The sequence below is a fragment of the Ailuropoda melanoleuca genome, chromosome 19 (genome assembly GCF_002007445.2).
Source record: "Ailuropoda melanoleuca isolate Jingjing chromosome 19, ASM200744v2, whole genome shotgun sequence".
Classification (NCBI taxonomy): Eukaryota; Metazoa; Chordata; class Mammalia; order Carnivora; family Ursidae; genus Ailuropoda; species Ailuropoda melanoleuca.
Genome location: NC_048236.1, coordinates 13579041 through 13606923, shown reverse-complemented (window position 1 = coordinate 13606923; position 27883 = coordinate 13579041). Strand labels below are relative to the sequence as shown.

At 34.7% G+C, this 27883-nt stretch overlaps 1 protein-coding gene across 2 annotated transcripts in view; it reads left to right on the top strand.

Annotated features, from left to right (window-relative positions):
* The window catches only part of COL21A1 (collagen type XXI alpha 1 chain), a 177565-nt gene that overhangs the window by 35972 nt on the left and 113710 nt on the right, over window positions 1-27883 (top strand). For both annotated transcript variants that reach the window (XM_019799345.2, XM_011224576.3), the window contains exons 2-3: window positions 21431-21556; window positions 24951-25502. In XM_019799345.2, the coding sequence (XP_019654904.1) occupies window positions 21469-21556; window positions 24951-25502 (640 nt within the window). In that variant the 5' untranslated portion in view covers window positions 21431-21468. The remainder of the gene's footprint in view (window positions 1-21430; window positions 21557-24950; window positions 25503-27883) is intronic.

Here is a 27883-nt window from a genome sequence, read left to right as displayed (position 1 = left end):
AGCCTGATGTGGGGCTCGATCCCATAACGCCGGGATCACGCCCTGAGCCGAAGGCAGACGCTTAACCGCTGTGCCACCCAGGCGCCCCTAGATAGTGTCTCTTAACAGCGCTAAGTAGAAGTGATTGCCGGTATCCTTGAATTATTTCTGGCTTTATTCAAAGAGAATTCTCCTAATGTTTCACCATTAATTTTTGTATCCTAAAGGTTTCTGGTTTTATTCTATAAAACACTTGTCTTTTTACTTTGAAGTAGTGAATGGGTGTTGTGTATTTCACGATAATGAATGAGTGTTGAAATTATCAAATGTTTCTTCTGCATCTATCTCAATAGTATGGATGGATATGAAATCATAAAGTCCTAGTCTCTGACTATGGTAGTGGATGTAGAGCAAATAGAATCTTGAGGTTTTTGTTATTAGTTGCGAGCGAGGATGGAAAGAAAATAGCTTTTGAAAGACACTCATGATGCTGATTTAGTTTAGCTGGTGTAAATGGTAGGGTCATTACTTGAATAGGGAATAGAAAGAGAATAGCAGTTTTTTTAGGAGTAGGCTTTGAACTCACTTCAGGATTTGTTGAAATGGAGATGCATTTTGGTTGTTTAAAAGTTGATGTTCAGATTTTTGAATATATTTAAAAAATGGACTCTTGAATGGACTCTTATGTAAAAATAAGTATGCCCTGGAGATAAAAATTTGTGATTGGGTGATATCAAAGTGGTAGTTAAAGCTGTAGGGGAGGACGAAGTGAGAGTTTGAAGAATTAGAAAAGTAGAGCCCTGTTTAAACCCCAGGAACCTAAACACATAAAGGACAGTATAGGAGGGGCTTTCAGAGAAGTCTGAAAATAAGTCACTCCTGGGGAGTGTGATGTCAAGTAAGACTTAGGGAAAAGGTTTCAATGGAAAAAGAAAAAAAGCCAACATATGAGCCAAAATATGAGCCAAATGCAGGGAAGTAAAGAAAGATGGTTAGAAAGAGTTGACTTAATTTGGCAATTAGGAAATCATTGGTTCCTTTAAGAGAAGTGCGGGAGTCAGACTATTGCAGTGGGATGAAGCTGTGGCAGGAAGTGAGAGATTGGAGGGGAAAAATGAAGACCTCTCCCTCTCTCTCTCAGGAAGCTTGGCAGTGAAGGGAAGGAGAGAGAGAACATGCAAGTAAAAGAATTAAGAAAAGAATGATCCATTAAGAATTAGTCGTAAGTTTCCCAGTGTTGGGATTGTTGTATGGGTGAAGCATAGGAGGTTAAATTTTACTTAAATGTGGTTGTGAGATAGTTACTGGATATGGGGAAGAGCCGATCAAGGTTGTATGACTGTACAGTTTTAGTTCAAAGTTGATCAGGTCTGTGTTTCCCTGCCTTTTGGCTCTTACTTGTTTTGTCCAAAGACAGGATCATGCAAAATAAATTCATATGAAACAAATTCAAGGACTGGAGCCAATCCCTGTATAACAATGAGGTCCTTAAATAAGGGTAAAACTTTTAGTAAATGTAAAACATAGGACAAAAATATTTTAAAGATTATTACGATAAAACAAACACTTTGTTGTCTTATTTGGCCTAACATGTGCCATTGATCAACTGGATCTCTAATTTGGAAAAAACAATAATCTAGATGCAAAAAAAAAGTAGCCTTGCCTGTTTGGGATTGGATGTTGGGTGTATTTTAGTTATCATGATTCAGTAAAAGCTATTAAACCCACAGACTCTGCTAGTCTGTAATAGAGGAAGTTCTTGTCCCTGTTCTTGTGCCAACATTAGAATCAAAAGACAACCATATTCTAGATTCTGTTTATTCTGGCACAACTTAGTTTATTGGATTTGTTTCCAATTTAAACGGTATCTTTGCCAGGTGAAGTTGGTAATGATTAAACAAATTAAAAAATGTCTTTAATCCAGTGAGTTGCTTTCTATGTATTTAGCCATCATTTGAAAATTACTTTTTGATAGTATGGGTAAATTTTTCAAGTTGCCAGATTTATTTTTATAGTTGAAATTAGCCAAAATTGCCAACTTAAGTTGGGCTGCAGCAAACCAGTTCAGGGTTTCCATGGAAACATGATTTCATCCCATCTATGAAAACCCATTTTGTTTTTTCTTCTTTATCATGGAACTTGAATCTCTGCAGTGTTTTTCCTGTGATTCCTGCTCCAAGAAAAAGAAAACAGGTTTCCAATTAGACAAATATTCACATTTGCCCATTTAAGTTTAACCCCAAGGGACATTTTCATTTAGAGAGATGAACAATGGCCATAGCCTCAAATCTTTCCTGTTTAGTTAGGGCAATGACTATGCATTTTTGTTATTTGTGTTTTGTATTTTTAAATACTTTGGTCACTCTCCAGTCACAATTATTCCAAGTTATGTTAAAATTACTTCATACTTCTAATATCCTTATTATTGAGTGTCAAGCTGATTTAGAAATCTTCAGTGAAAGAGCTGTGACATTCTTCTTCATTTTTATTTTCTCCCCATGCCTACCCCAAAGCCTGATTCAAACAGGTTCTCAATAAATGTTTGTTGAGTCTATGATGGCACAGATATTGCATTGCCTTCTGTGGACTTAGCATCATTAAGGGGTCTGTGGAATACAAAAGACATAAGATACTTTCCTGTTTGTGATAAGAATTTAGTAAGGGTAAAGAGTGAAATATAAGTGCTTACTGCTATTTAACTTCACAGAAGCCAGACCTTTGCTACCTTATTTAATCTTTCTAATAATCCAGAAGGGCTGTAGTATTACACTGATTTTTCTCATTAAAAAACTGTGTCTCAGCAATGTTTGAGAACTTGCCTAGGCTAGTGATTGGTGATCAGGGTTTGAATACGGTCCTACGCGGACAAATACACTTACAAGTTGGGAAGACAGTTTGTCTACATATAAATAAGTAGCGAAGTAGTTGATGTTATTGGTTGTGAGTAGTTCAGACAAGGAAAGGTTATGTGGATGAGAGCAATTATGTAAATGAAAGTGCTATTTATTACATGATGAACTCTATACAGTAAATCTAACCAACACTATGTTTGTTTTTTTATCCAGTGGAATAAAATACTTATTTCTTAGACTTGTTTCTTAAATGTCTATGACTTTTTTTAAGCAGGTTACCCAATGGTGTAATTATACTTTTGTTAAAACAAAACAAAACAAAACAAGAAAACCCTGTAAATTGATTTTGCTGATTATCATACTTTCACAGACTGACTGGTCAACCCTTTTCTTTTTATGGAAAAGAAAACCAAGTCTNCGATCCCGTAACGCCGGGATCACGCCCTGAGCCGAAGGCAGACGCTTAATCGCTGTGCCACCCAGGCGCCCCTAAAATACTTATTTCTTAGACTTGTTTCTTAAATGTCTATGACTTTTTTTTAAGCAGGTTACCCAATGGTGTAATTATACTTTTGTTAAAACAAAACAAAACAAAACAAAACAAGAAAACCCTGTAAATTGATTTTGCTGATTATCATACTTTCACAGACTGTCTGACTGGTCAACCCTTTTCTTTTTATGGAAAAGAAAACCAAGTCCCAGGGAGAAGTCCCAGCTGATTTCTTTCTTTCTCTGTTGCTTAAATTCATATGATAGCAGAATCAGGCTAAATACAGTCTTGCAAAACCCGTCTAATATTTTCTAAGCCACATAATGCTTGTTCTCTTTGATTTTTAGCGGATAGGTACACATCATTAATTGATAAAAAGTATTCTAATTTATGAATATATATCATTTTCTAATGCTTCGCTAAGTTATTACAGAAGCATCTTACTATAGAAACCAGGCATTTCACATCTTTGTACCAAATATTCATAGAGATCACTGAGAACTTTAAGTATACTATTAAATTACGTGAAAATGATGCTTTGCCCTATCCTTTGCCTTTTTTTTTTTTTAAAGATTTTATTTATTTATTTGACAGAGATAGAGACAGCCAGTGAGAGAGGGAACACAAGCAGGGGGAGTGGGAGAGGAAGAAGCAGGCTCATAGCGGAGGAGCCTGATGTGGGGCTTGATCCCATAACGCCGGGATCACGCCCTGAGCCGAAGGCAGATGCTTAACCGCTGTGCCACCCAGGCGCCCCTTTTGCCTATTTTTTTGTGCCTTTGGTGATATTTTGTTTCTTTGTCAGTGACTCCAAATTTTACTTTTTCCCCCTGTCTTCTCTTGGGTTCCATGTAAGCACCATGCATTTTTATTTTCCATAATAGTTCTCATTGAACGGGAAAAGTTACAGATTTGGAAAGATGATGATCATTATTCCACTTAAATGTTAAGTCTTTATCAATGTGTCATTAGTCTAATTAAAATCTAGTTACTGTATTTGTAGCAAAACTATGCTATAAGATCTTATTAAGTTGTTAATATTAACTAAAGGAATAACATTTGGGGAGGGGCTGTGTTCCTGACTGGCAGTTAACATTAGATAATATATCAGTGGTTATTTCTGGACAGCAATCACAGATAATTATCACAATGATAATTCAAAATAAAAAAAATAATGATCCAGACCTTTAAAAATGAACCCAAGTTGACAGTACATATCAATTATATGAGGCTCCAAGGTACCGTAAAGCATTTCTAGGAAACTCTTTAGTATATCATAGCTATAGTGTGAATGTAAGAAATGTTAATGAAATGCTTAGTGCTAATTTTATTTGCTCTTTTAGGTTTGATACTGATTTAGGAGTAGATTATTCAGGTTAGACCAAGTCTCCTAAATTCTCCAGGAAATTTGAATTGGTGCCATCTTTCTTTACAGTGCCCACTTGACAATTTCACAGTCTTCGAAACACTTAAAACTTAGGTAGAAAAAAATCAGAGAACTACTCATATAACATCATATTTGACATTGCTGATGTAGGCATAAATGTTCATTGGGTTTTGATAAAAGTGGCATAGATGGAGGTATTTTATTAACTAAGCAGCTTTAAATTAGTTTAATGTACATTCTGGATACCAATTCTCTATTGATTATGTGTTACAGATGTGTTGTCCAACTGCAGGGCTTGTGTTTTTATTGTTCTTATATATTTTTTTTCTTTGAATATTTAAGAACGTAAAGCACATATAACCACCATGCTACTATCACACCCAATCAATGTTTTTAAAATGGTGAATACCATCTGATGTTCAGTCCATCTTCAGTTGTCTGTCTCAAAAATATGTACAGTTTGTTGTTTGTATCAGGATTCCAACAAAGTCTGCAACTGCATTTAATTGATGTATCTCTTAAGTCCCCCTACTTTTGTTTTCAAACCGTTTATTGATTGTACAACTTACTACTTTCTAGATTTTGCTGATTTCATCCTGTTGGTGTCATTTAACATATTCCCATATTTCTTAGAATTGAGTAGATATAGAGAGTTCAGTAGATTCAGGTTTTACTTTTTATCAAATTGTTATACTTCAGTACATTGTAGTTACTATTTTTAAAGATCAGATAGTTTCATTGTTACCCAAAGGGATCCCTCAGTTTAGCTTGCCAGTCCTTTTACTCTAATCTCAGTAGTTTTTGAGACTCTTCCTTATTTTAAATGACAAGATTTCTGTCTCAAGTCTCAGGTACCCCAGATCTGGAATCTACTGTTTTCCCAAAGAGCCCTGGTTCCTTTTAATGGAAAATGGTATTTAGAAACCACAATTGGGATGAACATAAAATGCTCATTTCCACCAATTTCCTTTACCCTGGCTCCTCTTTTGTCTATGCCATTTGTGTGGTATTTTTTATCCTGTATTGCTGTTTGACTTTGCATATGCTTATGTTTTATTTTCTAAATAGGCAAACGGGACATCCAGAACCAGAACTCATACCTCATGACTTGTTATGCACCATTCTTTTTGGTGTATTGTGGATGAATTGGAAGATTAAGTGGCTGGAGAACAATTTGACCTGAGTTAGATATTAAAAATATTATTAGCTATCTCTTTGGGAATTGAGGTCTTCACTTTTCTAATACTTTGTCTTAAAAATTAGAGGTGAATTAAGAAAAAAATTAGGCTAATATGTGTTAATATCAGAGGAATTTAGGGATGGAAAACAGGACTACATTTATAAGCACAGCTTAAATTACCAATAGAATCCCATGGCTTGATTCCTTTCAGTGGCTTTGTTGCTATAAGCAAATAAAAATACACTGTTCTCCATGTTCCTTGGCCATCTTTTACTGGTCTCATTTTGAGTGATTACACAGACCTGTATATTTTGTTGCTTGAGTATTCAGAAGCTGCTATGTCTAGATGGGATTTTAAACCATTCCACCAAACGACTGACAACCAAGTTACTGCCCTTCGTTTTGTCTTGTGTGGCTTTAATGGATGCTATGTAATGTACCCTACAAATGAATCCAGAAAGTAGTCACCCTCTCTGCAGTGTGAAAGTAAACTCTGCAGTGTATGAAATAATAGCATCTTTGAATCTGTTAGCCTGTCTATAAGACAGGGATTTATGATTACCTGTCTGCCCTACCACTCCAGATGGCCATGTGGAGAAATGTAACAAATGCCATTTGTTTAGATATCCACAAATTGTTACACACAATCAAGGTGGCCTTGATTAATTATATATTTGGGGGGGCTTGATTGGACCTGTGAAATTCCAAGTTACAACTATAGTTCTGTTGTTTTAATGATAACTCAAACCAAACTCTACATACATACATATGTACACGAATTCTTAATTCTTTTTCTGGTTTGCCAGCTTTTTGCTTTTCTAAATATTATCTGTCCCACTTAATGCTTTCTTCTANCAAATGCCATTTGTTTAGATATCCACAAATTGTTACACACAATCAAGGTGGCCTTGATTAATTATATATTTGGGAGGGCTTGATTGGACCTGTGAAATTCCAAGTTACAACTATAGTTCTGTTGTTTTAATGATAACTCAAACCAAACTCTACATACATACATATGTACACGAATTCTTAATTCTTTTTCTGGTTTGACAGCTTTTTGCTTTTCTAAATATTATCTGTCCCACTTAATGCTTTCTTCTGTCATAATGTCAGAAATACAGAACACAATAGATGTGTATGTGTTTGTGTGCATGAAAGTGTGAGGACCAGGGTTTGCTTCTCCACCTTTTCCTGTCTTACAATTTAGTTAAAAGACAGAGCCTATAAATAAGCATGAGTATTAGTGTCTCAGGAGGGGACTATTTTTAGTCTTCAGTTTCATTTGGAGGTTTTATAGCCAAGCACAACANTCTAATTAAAATCTAGTTACTGTATTTGTAGCAAAACTATGCTATAAGATCTTATTAAGTTGTTAATATTAACTAAAGGAATAACATTTGGGGAGGGGCTGTGTTCCTGACTGGCAGTTAACATTAGATAATATATCAGTGGTTATTTCTGGACAGCAATCACAGATAATTATCACAATGATAATTCAAAATAAAAAAAATAATGATCCAGACCTTTAAAAATGAACCCAAGTTGACAGTACATATCAATTATATGAGGCTCCAAGGTACCGTAAAGCATTTCTAGGAAACTCTTTAGTATATCATAGCTATAGTGTGAATGTAAGAAATGTTAATGAAATGCTTAGTGCTAATTTTATTTGCTCTTTTAGGTTTGATACTGATTTAGGAGTAGATTATTCAGGTTAGACCAAGTCTCCTAAATTCTCCAGGAAATTTGAATTGGTGCCATCTTTCTTTACAGTGCCCACTTGACAATTTCACAGTCTTCGAAACACTTAAAACTTAGGTAGAAAAAAATCAGAGAACTACTCATATAACATCATATTTGACATTGCTGATGTAGGCATAAATGTTCATTGGGTTTTGATAAAAGTGGCATAGATGGAGGTATTTTATTAACTAAGCAGCTTTAAATTAGTTTAATGTACATTCTGGATACCAATTCTCTATTGATTATGTGTTACAGATGTGTTGTCCAACTGCAGGGCTTGTGTTTTTATTGTTCTTATATATTTTTTTTCTTTGAATATTTAAGAACGTAAAGCACATATAACCACCATGCTACTATCACACCCAATCAATGTTTTTAAAATGGTGAATACCATCTGATGTTCAGTCCATCTTCAGTTGTCTGTCTCAAAAATATGTACAGTTTGTTGTTTGTATCAGGATTCCAACAAAGTCTGCAACTGCATTTAATTGATGTATCTCTTAAGTCCCCCTACTTTTGTTTTCAAACCGTTTATTGATTGTACAACTTACTACTTTCTAGATTTTGCTGATTTCATCCTGTTGGTGTCATTTAACATATTCCCATATTTCTTAGAATTGAGTAGATATAGAGAGTTCAGTAGATTCAGGTTTTACTTTTTATCAAATTGTTATACTTCAGTACATTGTAGTTACTATTTTTAAAGATCAGATAGTTTCATTGTTACCCAAAGGGATCCCTCAGTTTAGCTTGCCAGTCCTTTTACTCTAATCCCAGTAGTTTTTGAGACTCTTCCTTATTTTAAATGACAAGATTTCTGTCTCAAGTCTCAGGTACCCCAGATCTGGAATCTACTGTTTTCCCAAAGAGCCCTGGTTCCTTTTAATGGAAAATGGTATTTAGAAACCACAATTGGGATGAACATAAAATGCTCATTTCCACCAATTTCCTTTACCCTGGCTCCTCTTTTGTCTATGCCATTTGTGTGGTATTTTTTATCCTGTATTGCTGTTTGACTTTGCATATGCTTATGTTTTATTTTCTAAATAGGCAAACGGGACATCCAGAACCAGAACTCATACCTCATGACTTGTTATGCACCATTCTTTTTGGTGTATTATGGATGAATTGGAAGATTAAGTGGCTGGAGAACAATTTGACCTGAGTTAGATATTAAAAATATTATTAGCTATCTCTTTGGGAATTGAGGTCTTCACTTTTCTAATACTTTGTCTTAAAAATTAGAGGTGAATTAAGAAAAAAATTAGGCTAATATGTGTTAATATCAGAGGAATTTAGGGATGGAAAACAGGACTACATTTATAAGCACAGCTTAAATTACCAATAGAATCCCATGGCTTGATTCCTTTCAGTGGCTTTGTTGCCATAAGCAAATAAAAATACACTGTTCTCCATGTTCCTTGGCCATCTTTTACTGGTCTCATTTTGAGTGATTACACAGACCTGTATATTTTGTTGCTTGAGTATTCAGAAGCTGCTATGTCTAGATGGGATTTTAAACCATTCCACCAAACGACTGACAACCAAGTTACTGCCCTTAGTTTTGTCTTGTGTGGCTTTAATGGATTCTATATAATGTACCCTACAAATGAATCCAGAAAGTAGTCACCCTCTCTGCAGTGTGAAAGTAAACTCTGCAGTGTATAAAATAATAGCATCTTTGATTCTGTTAGCCTGTCTATAAGACAGGGATTTATGATTACCTGTCTGCCCTACCACTCCAGATGGCCATGTGGAGAAATGTAACAAATGCCATTTGTTTAGATATCCACAAATTGTTACACACAATCAAGGTGGCCTTGATTAATTATATATTTGGGAGGGCTTGATTGGACCTGTGAAATTCCAAGTAACAACTATAGTTCTGTTGTTTTAATGATAACTCAAACCAAACTCTACATACATACATATGTACACGAATTCTTAATTCTTTTTCTGGTTTGACAGCTTTTTGCTTTTCTAAATATTATCTGTCCCACTTAATGCTTTCTTCTGTCATAATGTCAGAAATACAGAACACAATAGATGTGTATGTGTTTGTGTGCATGAAAGTGTGAGGACCAGGGTTTGCTTCTCCACCTTTTCCTGTCTTACAATTTAGTTAAAAGACAGAGCCTATAAATAAGCATGAGTATTAGTGTCTCAGGAGGGGACTATTTTTAGTCTTCAGTTTCATTTGGAGGTTTTATAGCCAAGCACAACAACCAGATTTTGAGATGGCATCTTTCCTGACAGTCCCTTATTTTGAAAGTTTTTATTATATTCCTGATGGCTCCTCATGCTGATTGTCATGCCTTTACCGCTGACCCACTGCAAGAGATATTAATTGCAAGGAGACAAGGAATTTGCTTTCATTTGTATCCACTGCTCTCAGAAATTTACTATAAGTAGGTATTTTTATTTATTTTTATTTTTATTTTTATTTTTATTGTTCTTTTGGGGGGGGCAGAGGGAGAGGGGGAGAATCTTAAGCAGACTCCACGCTGGGCTACCTGAGATCATGACCTGAGCAGAAATCAAGAGTCTGATGCTTAACCTACTAAGCCACCCAGGTGCCCCAGTAGTTATTTTGATTTTAATAAAATATCAGAGACTGTGATGGTAGAGTATATAACACAAAGGGTAAAGAAATGGAAGAGATATGAAAAGTAAAAAAGGGTAATAATTGAACAATTGATCTCTTTCTTGCTTTCTCTGAAGAATCAACTGTTTAAATCTGTAGAGGTCTATGAGTTGGGGGAGTGGGATGATGCATTAAATGTGAAAAGCCTGATCATGGGGCACCCATGCTTAAAACCGTCCATTGGACTCACTTTGCATTTAGGGAAGACAGTTTTAAATTTAACATAGTACATATAGTCCTTGGTACTTCATTTTTGCTCCTGCCATCTTTTGTTCTTGCTCTTACGCTCATGCTTCAGTGACCTCTCTTCTGTTCATAGAACTAGCCAGACTTATTTCATNTTCATTTTTGCTCCTGCCATCTTTTGTTCTTGCTCTTACGCTCATGCTTCAGTGACCTCTCTTCTGTTCATAGAACTAGCCAGACTTATTTCATCTGCAGAAGGGAATGTTTGTCTTCCATTCCAGGTAAGAATGGAAGTCACGTGGCTCCTTCATGTGACTCAACTGTCAGCTCAGATGGCATCTTTTAAGAGCCTGTTTTGACTTCTTAATCTAAGAGGGATCTCNTAAGAGCCTGTTTTGACTTCTTAATCTAAGGGGGCTCTTCTGATGAGAGACTTTGGACTCTGAGAAACAAACTGAGGGCTTCAGAGGGGAGGGGGGTGGGGGAATGGGATAGACTGGTGATGGGTAGTAAGGAGGGCATGTATTGCATGGTGCACTGGGTGTTATACGCAACTAATGAATCATCGAACTTTACATCGGAATCCGGGGATGTACTGTATGGTGACTAACATAATATAATAAACATTAAAAAAAAATAAAGGGGCTCTCCTGGCCCCAATTTCTACATTACTGTTTGTATTTANCTTTACATCGGAATCCGGGGATGTACTGTATGGTGACTAACATAATATAATAAAAAAACATTAAAAAAAATAAAGGGGCTCTCCTGGCCCCAATTTCTACATTACTGTTTGTATTTATCTAGCACTTAACATTGTATGAAATTCTCTCACTTAGTTATTTGGTCTCTGGAACAAGACCTACGTGTAAGCCGATTCCTTATCTAGTTTGGTCACTTCTGAATTCCCAGGACCTTTGGGTCTGTGGCTTATTGGAGTACATGTGACAGGCAAGCCATGTTACCTAAGCAAGCCTTGTTTTCTTCAACAGTGTTATCTCAAGCATTGTAAACTGTATTTTCATTATCACAATAATGTGAGATCAGAGAATATGGATCATTATTTCTATAGTTGAGAGGAAGATTATAGATTATCCATTTCCCTTTTTAAAAACATTATAAGAAAGATACTAAGTTGTAGTTAGTGATGGTGTTAAATCCATAAGCTGGATTGCTTGGTGTCTATATCCATATTAACAAAGCACAGTTTGTTTGTTTATTTATTTATTTAATTTTTTTTGAAGATTTTATTTATTTATTTGACAGAGAGAGAGGGAGACAGCCAGAGAGAGAGGGAACACAAGCAGGGGGAGTGGGAGAGGAAGAAGAGGGCTCCCAGCGGAGGAACCTGATGCGGGGCTGGATCCCAGGACCCTGAGATCATGCCCTGAGCTGAAGCTAGACACTTAACGACTGAGCCACCCAGGCGCCCCAGGAGCACAGTTTAAATTTCTACATTCCTACATTCTGTTAAAAGTAATTCCCTCTTTTCTCATTATCCATTAAGAATTATTTATATAGCATTAAAAGGTTACATCTTTCCAAGACAGAATTTTCCATGAGTAAAGTTGGCATATGAGCCACCTTCGAGTAGCAAATCTTTACACATTTTTGCTTGTAGAGATTGTCTGAGTAATGCTTTCCTATTTGAGTTTGCTGATTTATTTCTCTGCCAGGAGAATAGGAGCCATAGGAGTTTTAAAACTTTTTTCCGTATGTATCATTTTTGTGTTACCCTATACCAGATTTCTAGAACTTCGTTGTACATTAGCATTTGGGTATGGGAAGCTTTTTATTTTTATTATTTTTTTAAATGTTTGGTCCCTTGCTCTACAATCTGAAGTTACTGGGTAGGGCTAGGGCATCCCGATGTTTAGACTCCCCAGGTGATTGAAGTAAATGTTAAAATTTGGTATGCCTCAGTTTATATGCATTGCACTTAAGCATATGTACAATAAAATAGTTATAAAATGTATTTATGAAACATACCAGTTATGTTTCCAAGGTTAAATAACAGAGTAACATACATTTAATGCCCTTTTCATATCGTCCACTTTAATGGTTTTCAAGCTAGAGTTTAATAAAATTAGACAATTAACTTTAGCCCAAAAATTCTGAAGGAATTAGATACTGCATAGAAATAATGAAGATGATCATGGTAGAGGGGCAGAATAACTTTGAGGTGTTTGGGGAGGAAGTTAGTCAATATTTATTAGCATACATTATTGCCATAAAACAGCACATCCTGGTGATGACTCACCAAAAATCCCTCTCACTGACATTTTTGGCCTTTATAGCTCTTTGTCCAGAGGGGACAGCCAAATGTGAAAAACGGCAGTGATGATACTGGATTAATTCTTTTTTGTTGAGGTATAACTTATATACAACAGATTATACAGTTATTAAGCCTTAAGTTTAATGGCCTTAGACAAATTTATTCACCTGAACATCATCACTGCAAAAGTAGGATATTTCTCTGACCCAGCCAGTTTACTTGTGCCACTTTGCAGTTCAAATGCAAATGTTTCCTGATTTCTGACACCATAGATTGATTTTGTGACTTGGGACTTCATAAAACTGGAATCATAAAACCGGAATTATGTGTTTTTTGTGTTTGGCTTCTTTCATTAAGTAGAACATATCTAAAATTTGTTGACGTGTTCTGTTTAACAGTAGTTCATTGTTTGTTGTTGTTGTTGCTATGTGTTATTTCATTATGTGGATATACCACACAACTTATTTATCTGTTCTCCTGTTGCTAGCATTTGAGTCATTTTTAATTTGGGATGATTATGAATGAAACTACTATAAACATCATTAAAGTCTTTTTATAGGCATGAGTTTTCATTTCTCTAGGTTATATACCTAGCAGGGGAATTGCTGGTCATAGTTTAACTTTCTAAGAGACTGAACCTAACAGTTCTCTAAAGTGGTTATATCATTTTCCCACTCTCACCAACAATGTATGAGTTCCAGTTTTTCCACATAGTGTCAGAAACATTTGATATTGTTAGTTTTTCAATTTTAGCCATTTTAGTGGGTGTGAAATGTTATTGTGGTTTTAACATTCATTTCTCTGATGAGTAATCATGGGTTCTATATAACATGTTTATTGGCCATTTCTGTCTCTTCCTATGTAACGTGTCTGTTCAAGATTTTTACCCATTTAAAAAAATTGGATTGTTTTCTTTTTTGTTGATTTTTAGGAAGTTTTTTTTTTTTTGGCCAAGAATTATTTTATTTTTTTCTAAAAAATTATTTAAAAATATTGTAATTTTTATTTTGTTGAACTGTAATTAACATAAATATCCTATTAGTTTTAGGTATGTATCACAGTGATTCATTAATACATTACAAAATGATCCCCACCTTAAGTATAGTTACCATCTGTCAGCATGCACAGTAATTACTGTATTACTTATTATATTCCCTATGCTGTCACATCCTGTGACTTACTTATTTTGTAACTGGAATTTTGCACCTCTTAATCCCCTTCTCCTATTTCACCTGCCCCTCAGCACACCCTCACCTGGTTATCAGCAGTTTATTTCCTGTATCTATGAGTCTGTTTGTTTTGTTTGTTCATTTGTTTTGTTTTTTAGATTCCACATATAAATGGAATATATGGTATTTGCCTTTCTCTCACTGATTTATTTCACTTAGCATAATACCCTCTAGGTCCATCCATGTCATCACAAATGAAAGATTTTATTTTATTTTTTATGGCTGAGTAGTATTGTAAGAGTTTAAAACATGTATATATTCTGGGTATGGGTCATTTTTTGTAAGTATTTTACTGTGAATATTGGCTTGTGTTCTTAATGGTGTTTTTTAAGGAACAGAAATATTTACTTTTGGTGAAATCTAATGTAATCCGTGTTTAAAATTGCTAGTGGTTTTTGTGTCCTAAGAATATTTGCCTACTCCTAAGGTCATGAAGATATTCTCTTAAATTTTCTTTTAGAAGCTTTATAGTTTTAGCTTTTAGAGTTAGATCTATGCTTTACCTAATTTTTGTATGTGGAAAGAGATGGGGTCAAGGATCATTTTATTGTGTTTATCCAGTTGATCCAGCCCCATTTATTGGAAAGACATTCCTATCCTATCAATTACCTTGACACTTTTATTGAAAATCAGTTGACCATGTAAGTGTGGTCTATTTCTGAACTCTCTTTGGTTCTATTCTATGTTTATCCCTACACAAATAACATACTTTCTTGATTATTGGAACTTTATAGTAAGTCAAAATCAGGCAATATAAATTCTCCAATTTAGTTCTTCTTGGTCAAGATTGTTCTTTATTGAAGATTGTTCTTCATTTAAGATTGTTTTTCTAATTCAAAATAATTTGCATTTTGTACAATTTTAGAAAAAGTTCATCACTTTCTTTTAAAAATATGCTGGGATTTTGATTGGAATTGTGTTGAGTTTATAGGATAATTTAATAAGGACGGACATGTAACCAATACAGAGGGTTTTTTTTTTTTTTTAAGATTATTTATTTAGAGAGCATGAGCTGGGGGAGGGGCAGAGGGAGAGGAAGAGAGAGAATCCCAAGCAAACTCGGTGTTGAGTGCAGAGCCCAACGTAGTACTTAATCTCTTGACCCTGACATTATGACTCCCGCTGAAAACAAAAGTTGGTTGCTTAACTGACTGAGCTACCCAGGTGCCCCTAATGAGTCTTTTAATTGATGAATGTAGATCTTTATTTACGTGCTATAATTTCTCTCAACAATGTATTATATGTTTCATGTTTTTCATTAGGTTTATGATGCTTTTGATACTATTAAATATAATATTACACTTTCTCCCCCTGCCCAGTTTTGTTGCTAGTATATAGATACGCTTAAAAAACAACCACAACCCTATTATCCATGTGTCTTGTGACCTTGCTAAATTGACCTACTAGTTTTACTAACGTTTTGTAGAAAATCATGTTGTTTGTAGAAAAAGTTGGTAGAAAATCATGTTGTCTATAAATAATTATGGTTTTATTTCTTTTTAGGCTTTATATCTTTTATTTTTCATTTTGAATATGACAGTGGCTAGGACTCCCTGTACATTTTTTTAATAGAAGTTGATGTGAGAATATGTCTAACTTCTTAACTGATATGGGGGAGAAATTGTTCAGCTCTCACCATTTGGTTATGATGTTAGCTGTTGATTTTTCATACATGGCATTCATCATGTTGAAGTAGTTCCTTCTATTTTTAGTTTGCTGAGAATTTTATCATGAATGGGTGTTAAATTTTGTTAAGCGCGTTTGCTATATAAATTGAGCTGTTCTTGTCATTTTTCTTTTTGAGTGTCTTCATAGTAAATCATGTCACATGAGTTTTGAATGTTAAACCAATCTTGCATCTCTGGGATAAACTTTACTTCGTCATGATCTTTTTAATATATTGCTAGATATGACTTGCTAATATTTTATGCATTTTTTACATCCTTGTTCATGAAGGATAATGGACTATAGTTTTCTTAACTTGTAATATCTTTGTCTAATTTTCTGCTAGGGTTATGTTGGCCTGATACAAAAAGTTGAGGAGAGTTCATTTCACCTCTATTTTTATTTCATTTCATTTCAGGAAATTGGTTAGTATTACTTTTTTTCTTAAATGTTTGGTAGAAATTACTGGTGAGACTATCTGGATCTGGAGTTTTTTGCCTTTTTTTAATGTGAAATTTTTGTTTAAACATTTGATTTCTCTAATAGAGACTTTCCAATTTAGACCAGTTTCTGTAGGTAATGTGTTCTGAAATTTTGTTTATTTCATCTTTCTACTTAACTATTTTTTTAATGTCTGTAGGATCTGTAGTGGCATCCCCTATTTCAATACTGACTCATGTAATTTATGTTTTCTGTTTTATTTCTTGGTTATTCTTGCTAGATTTTCTAAGAATGTTCATTTGTTCAAAGAATTAACTCTTATTTTTCAATTTTCTATTTCATCAATTATTTTTTTCTTTTACTTTTGGTTTTAATTTGTTTTATGGTCCCTGTATTCTTTGAAATATACTTTTTAAAGTTTTTATTTAAGTAATCTCTACACCCCGTGGAGGACTTGAACTGACAACCCAGAGATTAAGAGTTGCGTGCTCCTCTGACTGAGCCAGCCAGGTGCCCCTACTTTCCCTAGCTTTATCTTAAAATGGAAGTTTAGATACTGATTTTTAATTTTTCTTCTTTTCTAATATATATTTTTTAAGCTAAACTTTCTCCCCAAGCAGTGCTTTGGTTGCTTCATAAACTTTTGATTTTTAAGAAAAGTTATTGATCAGTTTGAAATATTTTAAAATTTCCCTTCTAATTTCTTTTTTTAAACTTAATATTCCAAATTTCTAAAATATTTTGGGATTTTCTTCTTTTTCCTTTTCTAATGTAATACCATTTGGTCAATTTCATTTGAGGCTCATTTTTTCTCCAGCATATGGTCAATATTGGTGTCTATTTCATTTACATTACAAAAGAATGTATATTTTGCTCCTTTTACCTGGAGTATTCTATAAACGTCAGTGAGGTTGGTTGATGTTTTTTAAACCTGTACGATTACTATTTTTTTGGTCTAACCCAATAATTACTGAAAAGTGGGTGTTAAAAAGTAACATTTTGATTTGAATTCTTTTTAGTTCCCATTTTTTGCTCCATGTATTTTGAAGCTTTATTATTAGATGTCTACACTTCTAGAATTTTTGTATCTTTCTGATCTGCCCTTTTTATTGCTATGAAATTTCCATCTAAAATTGGAGTTGTTGTCCCTCTGTATGCAGTGTCTTTTATTCTCTGGCTGGTTTTAAGAATTTTCTCTTTTCATACTAATGATGTACCTAGGTGTGACTCATTTTTTATCTTGCTTGGGTTTGTTGAACTTCTTTGATTGTTGGTAGCTATTGTCAACTTAGAAAATCTTTGGCTATTATATTTTCAAGTATTTCAAATACTCACTTTCTCCTTTCCATCTGAAAAGCTAATTACTTGTATACCAAATCAAGACCACTTGATACTGTTACATAGATTTCAGATGCTCTGTTCCTTTTATCACTCTCTCCCAGCTCCCTTTTGGGTTTCATTTTGGGTAATTTCTGTTGACATCTTCAAGTTTACTAATCTTTTCCTCGATATATGGAGGTAAGCCCATTGTATGAATAATTTTTTTGAAATATTTTTCATGGCAAGCCTTTCAGCTTGTATCTTCTTTTTAAAGTTTCCATCTCTCTTCTGAAATTTCTCGTTTTTTGCCCACTGTTGTCAATCTTATTCATTAGATCGTTTAACATATTTATGATAACCATTTTACAGACCCTGTTTGATATTTCTCATATTTAGATCATCTTTGGATCTGCTTACACTGAATATTTTAATTCTGATCAGACATCAGATTTTTCTCATATCTTGGGAGACCTTTGGGAGATTTCTTTCAGCATGTCAATATGGTTTCCACCATTTTTTATGTCCGAATTTTATTTTTCTCTCTTGTCCTTTGTTTGGCTTCCTGCTTTTTGAGGTATCTCTCTCCACCTTAGTGAAGGACTACAGTGCCTTGGAGGGACTTTTCTCAGTTCTGTTGCTTCTTCCCCAGCCTTCAACAAGCCAAAGATTTGTATTTGAATAATTCCCTGCGTAGCTGAATAGCGGGAGGAAGGTAGAAGATCTCCTTTGCTGTTCTATATTGTTCTCAGCTTTCTCTGTATTACTTGTCTGTTCCGTGTACTCTGTTCAGGCTCATGAGGAAGAATTACGGGGTGGGGGCATACTGCTGGGACCCTGCAGGACTCTAGTCTGTCACACAGCTTTGTCTGGTGTCTCCCATTCTGTGCAGATTCCTACTCTTCCTGAGGAGGATTCCCTTTCTGCTAGGGATGAAATCAGCTCAGAATCTCTTCTGTCTTATAAAGGATTAATAGTTTTTGGAATTTCACTCATTTAGGTTTGTTTAAATCCTGTCTTTTCTACTGGGTTTAAAAGACGATAGTTTTATAGTTTTTCTGGCATGTTCTCATTAGTGGTAATGATAGTCTCTTGCAACTTTCCACATTCTAGCCAGAGGTAAGGACCTTGGACTAACTTAGAAGACATATTAAAGTCACATAACTGAGTGTTTATGAATCAAATAAATTAGATCTTAGTGCTTGTAATTACACTCCATTAAAAAATTAAATCGTATCACTTAGCTTTATTTCATAAATATTTTAACCAGATACCCATTAAGTGTTTCTTAAATGCAAATCCATTTTTAAGAGAAAAATGTTTGCTACCATTGAGATAATGAAAAGAATGTGATAAAGCTCTAGAGGCCATGCTTGAAGGAGGAATTCTAGTAAATATTTTGAGCAAAGCTCAAAGTTTTGGAAAAGTTGATACTTTTCCAAGATAATTATGAATTAAAAGACATGGTTTTCTTCAGCTCATAGTCATTTTCCTCTTGCATTAATCTATTTAAAATATGGCTATTTTATTTTAATTTCTTTGCTTATTTAAATTCAATTAGTTAACATATGGTGTATTATTAGTTTCAGATGTAGACTTCAGTAATTCATCAGTTGCATATAACATCCAGTGCTCATTACATCGCGTGGCCTCCTTAATGCCCATCACCCAGTTACCCCATCTCCCCACCTTCCCTCCAGTAACCCTCACTTTATTTCCTGTAGTTAAGAGTCTCTTATGGTTTGTCTCCTTCTCTGATTTCTTCTTATTTTATTTTTCTCTCCCTTCCCCTATGATCATCTGTTTTGTTTCTTAAATTCCACATATGAATGAAGCCATATGATAATTGCCTTTCTCTGATTGACGTATTTCGCTCAACATAATATCCTCCAGTTCCATCCATGTCGATGCAAATTCAAGATTTCATCCTTTCTGATGGCTGAGTAATATTCCATTGTGTGTGTGTATGTATGTATATATACCTAAATATCTATCTCACATCTTCTTTATCCATTCCTGTGTTGATGGACATCTGGGCTCTTTCCATAGGTTGGCTGTTGTGGACATTGCTGCTCTAAACATTGGGGTACAGGTACCCCTTCAGATCACTACATTTGTATCTTTGGGGTAGATACCTAGTAATGCAATTGCTACGTTGTAGGGTAGCTCTATTTTAACGTCTTGAGGAAACTCCGTATTGTTTTCCAGGGTGGCTGTACCAGCTTGCATTCCCACCAACAGGTAAGAGGGCTCCCCTTTCTCCACATCCTTGTCAACATTTGTTGTTTCTTGTCTTATTAATTTTAGCCATCCTGACTGGTGTGAGGTGGTATCTCATTGTGGTTTTGATTTGTATCTTCCTGATGCCAAGTGATGTGGAGCATTTTTTCATGTGTCTGTTGGCCATTTGTAGGTCTTCTTTGGAGAAATGTCTATTCATGTCTTCTGCCCATTTCTTGACTGGATTATTTGTTTTTTGGGTGTTGAGTTTGATAAGTTCTTTATAGATCTTAGATACTAGCCCTTTATCTGATAGGTCATTTGTAAATATCGTCTCCCATTCCGTAGGTTGCCTTTTAGTTTTGTTGACTGTTTCCTTTGCGGTGCAAAAGCTTTTTATCTTGATAAAGTCCCAATAGTTCATTTTTGCTTTTGTTTCCCTTGCCTTTGGAGACAGTGTCTAGCAAGAAGTTGTTGTGGCCGAGGTCAAAGAGGTTGTGCCTATGATCTCCTCTAGGATTTTGATGGATTCCTGTCTCACATTTAGGTCTTCCATTCATTTTGAGTTTATCTTTGTGTATGGTATAAGAAGTTGCTCCAGTTTCATTCTTCTGCATGTGGCTGTCCAATTTTCCCAACACGATCTGTTGGGGAGATTGTCTTTTTCCCATTGGATATTCTTTCCTGCTTTGTCAAAGATCAGTTGACCATAGAGTTGAGTCCACATCTGGGTTCTCTATTCTGTTCCATTGATCTGTGTTTCTGTTTTTGTGCCAGTACCATCTTGTCTTGATGTTCACAGCATTATAATACACCATGATTTGTGATGCCACGAGCTTTGGCTTTCTTTTTCAACATTCCTTTGGCTATTTGGGGTCTTTTCTGGTTCCATACAAATTTTAGGGTTATTTGTCCCAGTTTTGTGAAAAATATTGATGGTATTTTGATAGGGATTGCATTGAATGTGTAGATTGCTCTGGGTAGCATAGACATTTAATAATATTTGTTCTTCTGATCCATGAGCATGGAATATTTTTCTATTTCTTTGTGTCTTCCTCAGTTTCTTTCATGAGTGTTCTATAGTTTTCAGAGTACAGATCCTTTACCTCTTTGGTTAGGTTTATTCCTAGGTTATCTTATGGTTATTGGTGCAATTGTAAATAGGATCGATTCCTTAATTTCGTTTTCTTCTGTCTCATTGTTAGTGTATAGAAATGCAACTGTGCATTGATTTTATATCCTGCCACTTTGCTGAATTCCTGTATGAGATCTAGCCATTTTTGTGTGGAGTGTCTTTTGGGTTTTCCACATAAAGTATCATGTCATTTTCGAAGAACGAGAGTTTGACTTTGCTGATTTGGATGCCTTTTATTTCTTTTTGTTGTCTGACTGCTGAGGCTAGGACTTCTAGTACTATGTTGAACAGCATTGGTGAGAGTGGACATCCCTGTCGTGTTTCTGACCTTAGGGGAAAAACTCTCATTTTTTTTTGCCATTGAGAATGATACAGTGGGCTTTTCATACATGGCTTTTATGATATTGAGGTATGTTCCCTCTCTCCTTAAACTGTGGAGAGTTTTAATCAAGAAACGATGCTGTATTTTGTCAAATGCTTTTTCTGCATCAGTTAAGAGGATCATATGGTTCTTGTGCTTTCTCTTATTAAAATATGGCTATTTTAGACATATAAATTTTTCTAAGGGTAGTAAAAACTACTCCTAGTATTACAATGAAAGAATTTAAACTTATAATGGCTAGGTATTTGTCATTATTTTTCTAATGTGTTTAACTTTCCTTTTTTTTTCTTTTTTCTTTTTAGGAATCCTAAAACCAAAATATTAGAACGAAAACAGAAACATGGCTCACCATATTTCATTTCTTTGGATAGTCTTGGTCCTGCTTCTTCAGAATTCTGTATTAGCTGAAGATGGGGAAATAAGATCAAGTAAGAATTATCAGCGTTTTTGTTATCAACAAATTGATTGTGGAAATCAAATTGGGGAGCTCAAGCAATTCTTTTAAGGACCTTATTCTTACTGTCTTTGATGCTGTAATTCCATAAAATGAAATGAATTGCTATGTTACATATTAAATGAGAGGAAAGCTTCTATCAGAGGTAATTTTGAGAAAATTCTGTGGTAGTTGTTTATTCTCTTTTATCAATCAGGCTTTTGAATAAACGGTCTGGTATTGAGTTTATGCTCAGCCATATAGAACTTAGTGATACGGAGATTAAGTACCTACCTCATTGGGTTATTATGACCATCCTATGAGGTTACCTCATAGAGATAACGAGATAATCCGTGTAAACAGGATAACGCATGTTAATGGTTTAGCATAGTGACATCTCAGTAGATGGTGACTGTTACTCTGATTGCCTATATGAGAGTTTGCATTAGAGAGGGAGAGCTGTATTAATTGCAGTCTGCTACCCTGGCCATTATTTACAGATATTATGCTTCTTTTAAAAAAGCTGGCTTATAACCATATTTTAAAACTCAAACTCCCTTCTATAAATTAATTATGGTTCTATAGCACTTAAATTATATGGTTTAACAACTTGATTCAGCTTGCTTAAAATTTATAAATAAGAATTTAATGTTTGTATAACACTTTTATAGTTTAATCCACTCAAGTACTATACAAGGTAGATACTCTTTTCTCTGTTTTTTGAATAGAAAAAGAGAGTCTCAAAATAAGGGGCTTACCTAATATCATACAGCTAGTTAGAGCTATAACTAGTATTTGAACTATGCCTTGATCCTCAGTCTATATTTTCTTTTCTATGACACTAGTGATATATATCTCTAAGGAGGAGGTTTCTTGGAATGGTATTTTGTCTAGTTTTTATAAATGGCAGTACTTGCTTTTGTACCCATGCTCTTGGCTAACCTTGCAGTTATGAAAGATATGGTCCATGGCTCTGGAAAGGGATAGAAGGGCCAAGAATAACCCTTGTAAGAGTTTATAAACACTGAATCAAGTGGCACACAAACACTATTAGGTCTAGACAATGAGTCTCATAGTATTGAGGAAGGACAACCCTGAAGAACTGCAAACATAACTTGTCTGTCCTTTTGTCTCTCCCACAAAGGCCCAATAAGAGCATATGTCTCTAATCCCAGTCCAGCTTCCAAAAAAACCCAGAAGAACTGCATTCCCTTGGGTTAGAAAATTTGCCTGTGGGGAAGAATTCCATTTCTGCTGCCCGCAGCCTGAACTCTGGCAGTGTTCACCATGCCAAAAGATGTTGGAATAGTGTTCCTCATGCTTTTTTGGACTTCACTACCACCTTGAGAGTGACATCATAATCATGGTTACATTTTTGAGATAAATCAATTTTTGGCAGTTAAAAAATTTTTTTGGTAACTTCTGGACTGCGTGTTCACCTGACAATAGTGTTTATTTTTGCTGGTTACTGTGATGGGTGAGTTAACTTTAAAATTGAGGCATCTTTGTGTGAGCCTTGTCATCGTCCCAGATACGGAAGTAGAGGAAAAGAATGGAAAGGAAAGGAGAGGGAAAGAGAGAGAGATCGATGGATTGATTTTACTTATAAAGAAATGCAAAAATACAAATACTAATTGTCACTGAACATTGTTTTTTCCTCCAGGACTGTCCTTTGCAATTATGGTATCTTATTTATAAGGTTTACAGAAAATAAATCATTATATTGGGCATCTGATCAGTACTTTAAGTTTAAAGTAGTGCATTTAAATTGGGCATGTGATCCCTAGTAAGGGAGACCATTAATATGAGTAAAAACACAAGAATTAAAATTTGTTATCATATTACCTTGCATCATCCTTTTTTCAACTTACCATCTCCAGGGACATGTGATCTTTATTGTATGGGCCATAAATGGTGGTATTTTTGCTGCTGTGAGTGCAAAATTGAGAGTAAGAGAAAGGAAGTGTAGCCATTCCTTTCAATGTACTCTGTTGGCCATTTCAAACTATTGGAATTACTCAAACCAATTTGTCTTTTGGGCTGTGTTCAATTCTTACTCTGGACCTTTATACTTACTACTCCCTCTGATTAGAAGGTCCTCCTCTTCACCTGGCTTAAAGCTCTCCTTTTAGATCTCAGGTTCCCTGTCAGCTTTCCCATAAGATCTGCTCTGACTTTGAGGTTAGTTTGCTACCCCCTCCTAAGTGTTCTCATAATATTTTGTACTTTCCCTACCCAGCCAGTTGCCTGTCTTAATAGACTATGAGATCTGTTCGAGATATCTTATGCATCTTTGAAGCTGGTACCTAGCATAATATCAAACACAGAGTAGGTATTCAATATACATACACTGAAAGAATAAAATAGGGTTGGAGGCATACTGTGTACTGTGGAAAAGACAGTTAAGATGTTTTTTTTCTTTCCACAAGTGTTTAGAACCTTTCTTGGTGTAACTTACACCAAAGATAGTTTTTATTTGTTCTCCAGTAGAACTCTCATGTGTGCTGATCACATGTGTTTCCTGGTATCTTGAAACAAGAATTTTTATCTCTGTGGAGGAAGAATAGCTTTATACTCATTAACAAAGATTCACTTAGCACAAGTGTCTTATTGGCTGAAGACGAGAGATCAGATCTTTAAACACTTACCTTGCTTGTAGTGCAAGAGTAACTACATTGATGATCTTGTTTCATTAAACTTTTATCAACTATATCAAAGAATATGGATCTTTACTGCTAATTGAGTCCTGAAGTTGGCAAAAAGTTTTCTTGTTTTTGAATTTCATTCTCCCATTCATTTATTTATGTATATTTTTATAAATATTTCAGGTTAGCATTAAACTAAACATATTTCATGGATAACTTAAAAGAATGCTATTAGTGTATAGCTGAAAATCATTTATTTATTTATTATTTGTGTGTTTTCATTTATTCAGTGGGGAAATGGAATTAAATGTTGCTTTATGGTGATGCCTGCCTCTACAAAGAGTTATCTAGATATCATGTCAAATACAGCATTCAATTTTTTATTCCCTACTTTTAAAGCTGAATCACTAATTCTTAAATTGAGATAAGAGAAATTAAAAATGTCAACAAAAAGAATAGTTCTCATTCAGAAAGAATTTTCATGAGTTAGGCAGTGTATCTTATTTAATTTTCACAAAGCTCCTATGAACTGGTTACTTTTTCTTTTTAAAATTTTAGCTTTATTGAGGTATAATGGAGATATAAAATTGTATTATTTTTAAAGTGTACCTCGTGGCGATTTGATACACATGTATGTTGTGAAAGGATCCCCCGACATCTGCTTAAAGATCATGCAGTAAAACTTCTCCCGTGTTTTGCTTTTTATACAACAAATGTGCTCTGATGTTTTTCTTTTTCGCTTAGGTTGTCGTACTGCTCCGACAGATTTAGTTTTCATCTTAGATGGCTCTTACAGTGTTGGCCCAGAAAACTTTGAAATAGTGAAGAAATGGCTTGTCAATATCACAAAAAACTTTGATATAGGACCGAAGTTTATTCAAGTTGGAGTGGTCCAGTATAGTGACTACCCTGTATTAGAGATTCCTCTTGGAAGTCATGATTCAGGAGAGAATTTGGTGGCAGCAATGGAATCCATACATTACCTGGGTGGAAACACAAGGACCGGAAAGGCCATCCAGTTTGCTCTTGATTACCTTTTTGCCAAGTCCTCACGGTTTCTGACTAAAATAGCAGTAGTACTTACAGATGGTAAATCCCAAGATGAAGTTAAAGATGCAGCAGAAGCAGCAAGAGACAGTAAAATAACATTATTTGCTATTGGCGTTGGTTCAGAAACAGAAGATGCAGAGCTTAGAGCTATTGCCAATAAGCCTTCATCTACTTACGTGTTTTATGTGGAAGACTATATTGCAATATCCAAAATAAGGGAGGTGATGAAGCAGAAACTTTGTGAAGGTAAGCCTTAATAGAATTTGGAAACAATTAATAATTGCATTTTCTAACACTTTTGAATAACCTGCTTATTTATACTGGTGTAGTTATATTTAGTGTCAAATTATCTATCATGTTAGAATGGAGGTGAATGCGTATTTTTGTGTTTCACTTATTCTGGATAAATTTCGTTTTTAGAAACAATTACTTAAGAAAATCTGCAGTTGGAAAATATCATACTTTGTCTTTTTGTTGCTTTTTCTTTTCAATTACAGCATGTCTGTTGTGGAGATGGAAGAATATAAAGACACATAAAAAATAAGAATATATGTAAACCACACATGATCATTATTACTCTTGTTAGGGAGTTTTTTGTCTTTTTCATTCCAGTCTTTCTTTTTTTTTATTTCAGTGTGCCTGAGAGCTTATTCGTGTGCCTAAATAAGGATAACATTGTATATATAATTTCATACTCCATTTTCATACTATTGTATATTCTATTTTTTTTATGTATAATTTTCATCCTCTAGTAACATGATAGACAACCTCAGTCTCCTAAGATAATTCATTTAATAATTTCCCTTTTTTTTTGTATGTTTAGTTCCTTTCTTTTTAAAAATTTTTTAATCTAAATTCTGGTTGGTTAACATATAGTACTGGTTTCAGTAGTAGAATTTAGTGATTCATCTCTAAAATTTTTTTATCTAAATTCTGGTTTGTTAACATATAGTGTAGCATTGGTTTCAGGAATAGAATTTAGTGATTGATCACCTAACACCTAGTGCTCATCACAACACGTGCCCTCCTTAATACCCATCACACATTTAGTGCATCCCCCACCCACCATCCCTCTGTCAACCCTCAATTTGATCTATGTAGTTAAGAGTTTGTTTTATGGTTTCCCTCTCTCTCTCTTTTTTTCCCCTATGTTCATCTGCTTTGTTTTTTAAATTCGACATATGAGTGGATTCATAGGGTATTTGGTTTTTTTTTTTACTTATTTCTCTTAACATGATACACTTGCTCCATCCATGTCATTGCAAATGGCAAGATTTCTTTCTTTTTGATGACGGAGTAATGTGTGTGTGTGAGCGCGCACGCACCACATTTTCTTTATCCATTCATCAGTCTATGTGTTTTGTTCATTTCTAAGTTTTTCTACTATTCTTGTGAATATTCTTTTACAGAATTCTGAATGGGAATCTCATTTCTTTCAAAAACAAAGGTCAAATTACGAACATTGCTGAAGCTCTGGAAAAATGTTAAAAATTGCTCTTGAGAAAGACTTAAATTTCTACCATCAATGGGAGAACATTAAAAAATGTAGTACTTATAGTAATTACTTTTATATTAATGAAATCTAACTTTGTGTTTATGATAAGTCCATGGTATGGAAAAGCTCCAATTTTTGGCAAATATTAATCCTATTAGGACATAGACATGCTTATGTTCATATTATTTTGGGGGAGAGTAATTTGTTTGTCATATTATAGGCATTTAAGATATACCTAAAAAATAATATTCATGTAAAATGGAAAGGCTTTTTTTTTTCCTAATTTACCTAAAAAGTCTCCAAAAATAGGTTGGTTCACATTTGATAGAAACATTTCTGGGGTGCTTGGGTGACTCGTTCAGTTAAGCGTCTATCTTCACCTCAGGTCATGACCCCAGGGTCCTGGGATCAAACCCCGGATCAGGTTTCCTGCTTGGTGGAGAGACTGCTTCTTCCTCTCAACTCCTTCTGTGCTCTCTCTCTCTGTCTCAAATAAATAAAATCTTAAAAAAAAAAAAAAAAGAGGGGCGCCTGGGTGGCACAGTGGTTAAGCGTCTGCCTTCGGCTCAGGGCGTGATCCCGGCGTTACGGGATCGAGCCCCACGTCAGGCTCCTCCGCTATGAGCCTGCTTCTTCCTCTCCCACTCCCCCTGCTTGTGTTCCCTCTCTCATTGGCTGTCTCTATCTCTGTCGAATAAATAAATAAAATCTTAAAAAAAAAAAAAAAAAGAAGAAACATTTCTGAGTGATTGGGGCCTAGAAGACAAATTTATTTCTATTTTCTTCATATTTGGAGACTATGGTACAGAAAAAAAATTGAATTTTATTTTTAGATTATTTAAGAAGGGATAGAAATTATGCGCTTTCTTTAATCACACTTTTAAAAGGGTACTACAGCAAGTACAAATGATCATCACAGTTATTCTTTTATGTTTCTAACAGTAAGACTCTGTTGACTTTTGTCGTCTTGAACAGAAGAATTTATATTTGTTTCCCAGTTTTATTGAAAAATAATTGACATACATAGATTTTTCAATATGTTTTAAGATTAGAGTTAGAATTCTTTGGTTTTGAAGCTAGGTATATTACATTATTAAAACAGACTTTTCATGGTGATATTTTACTTACCATT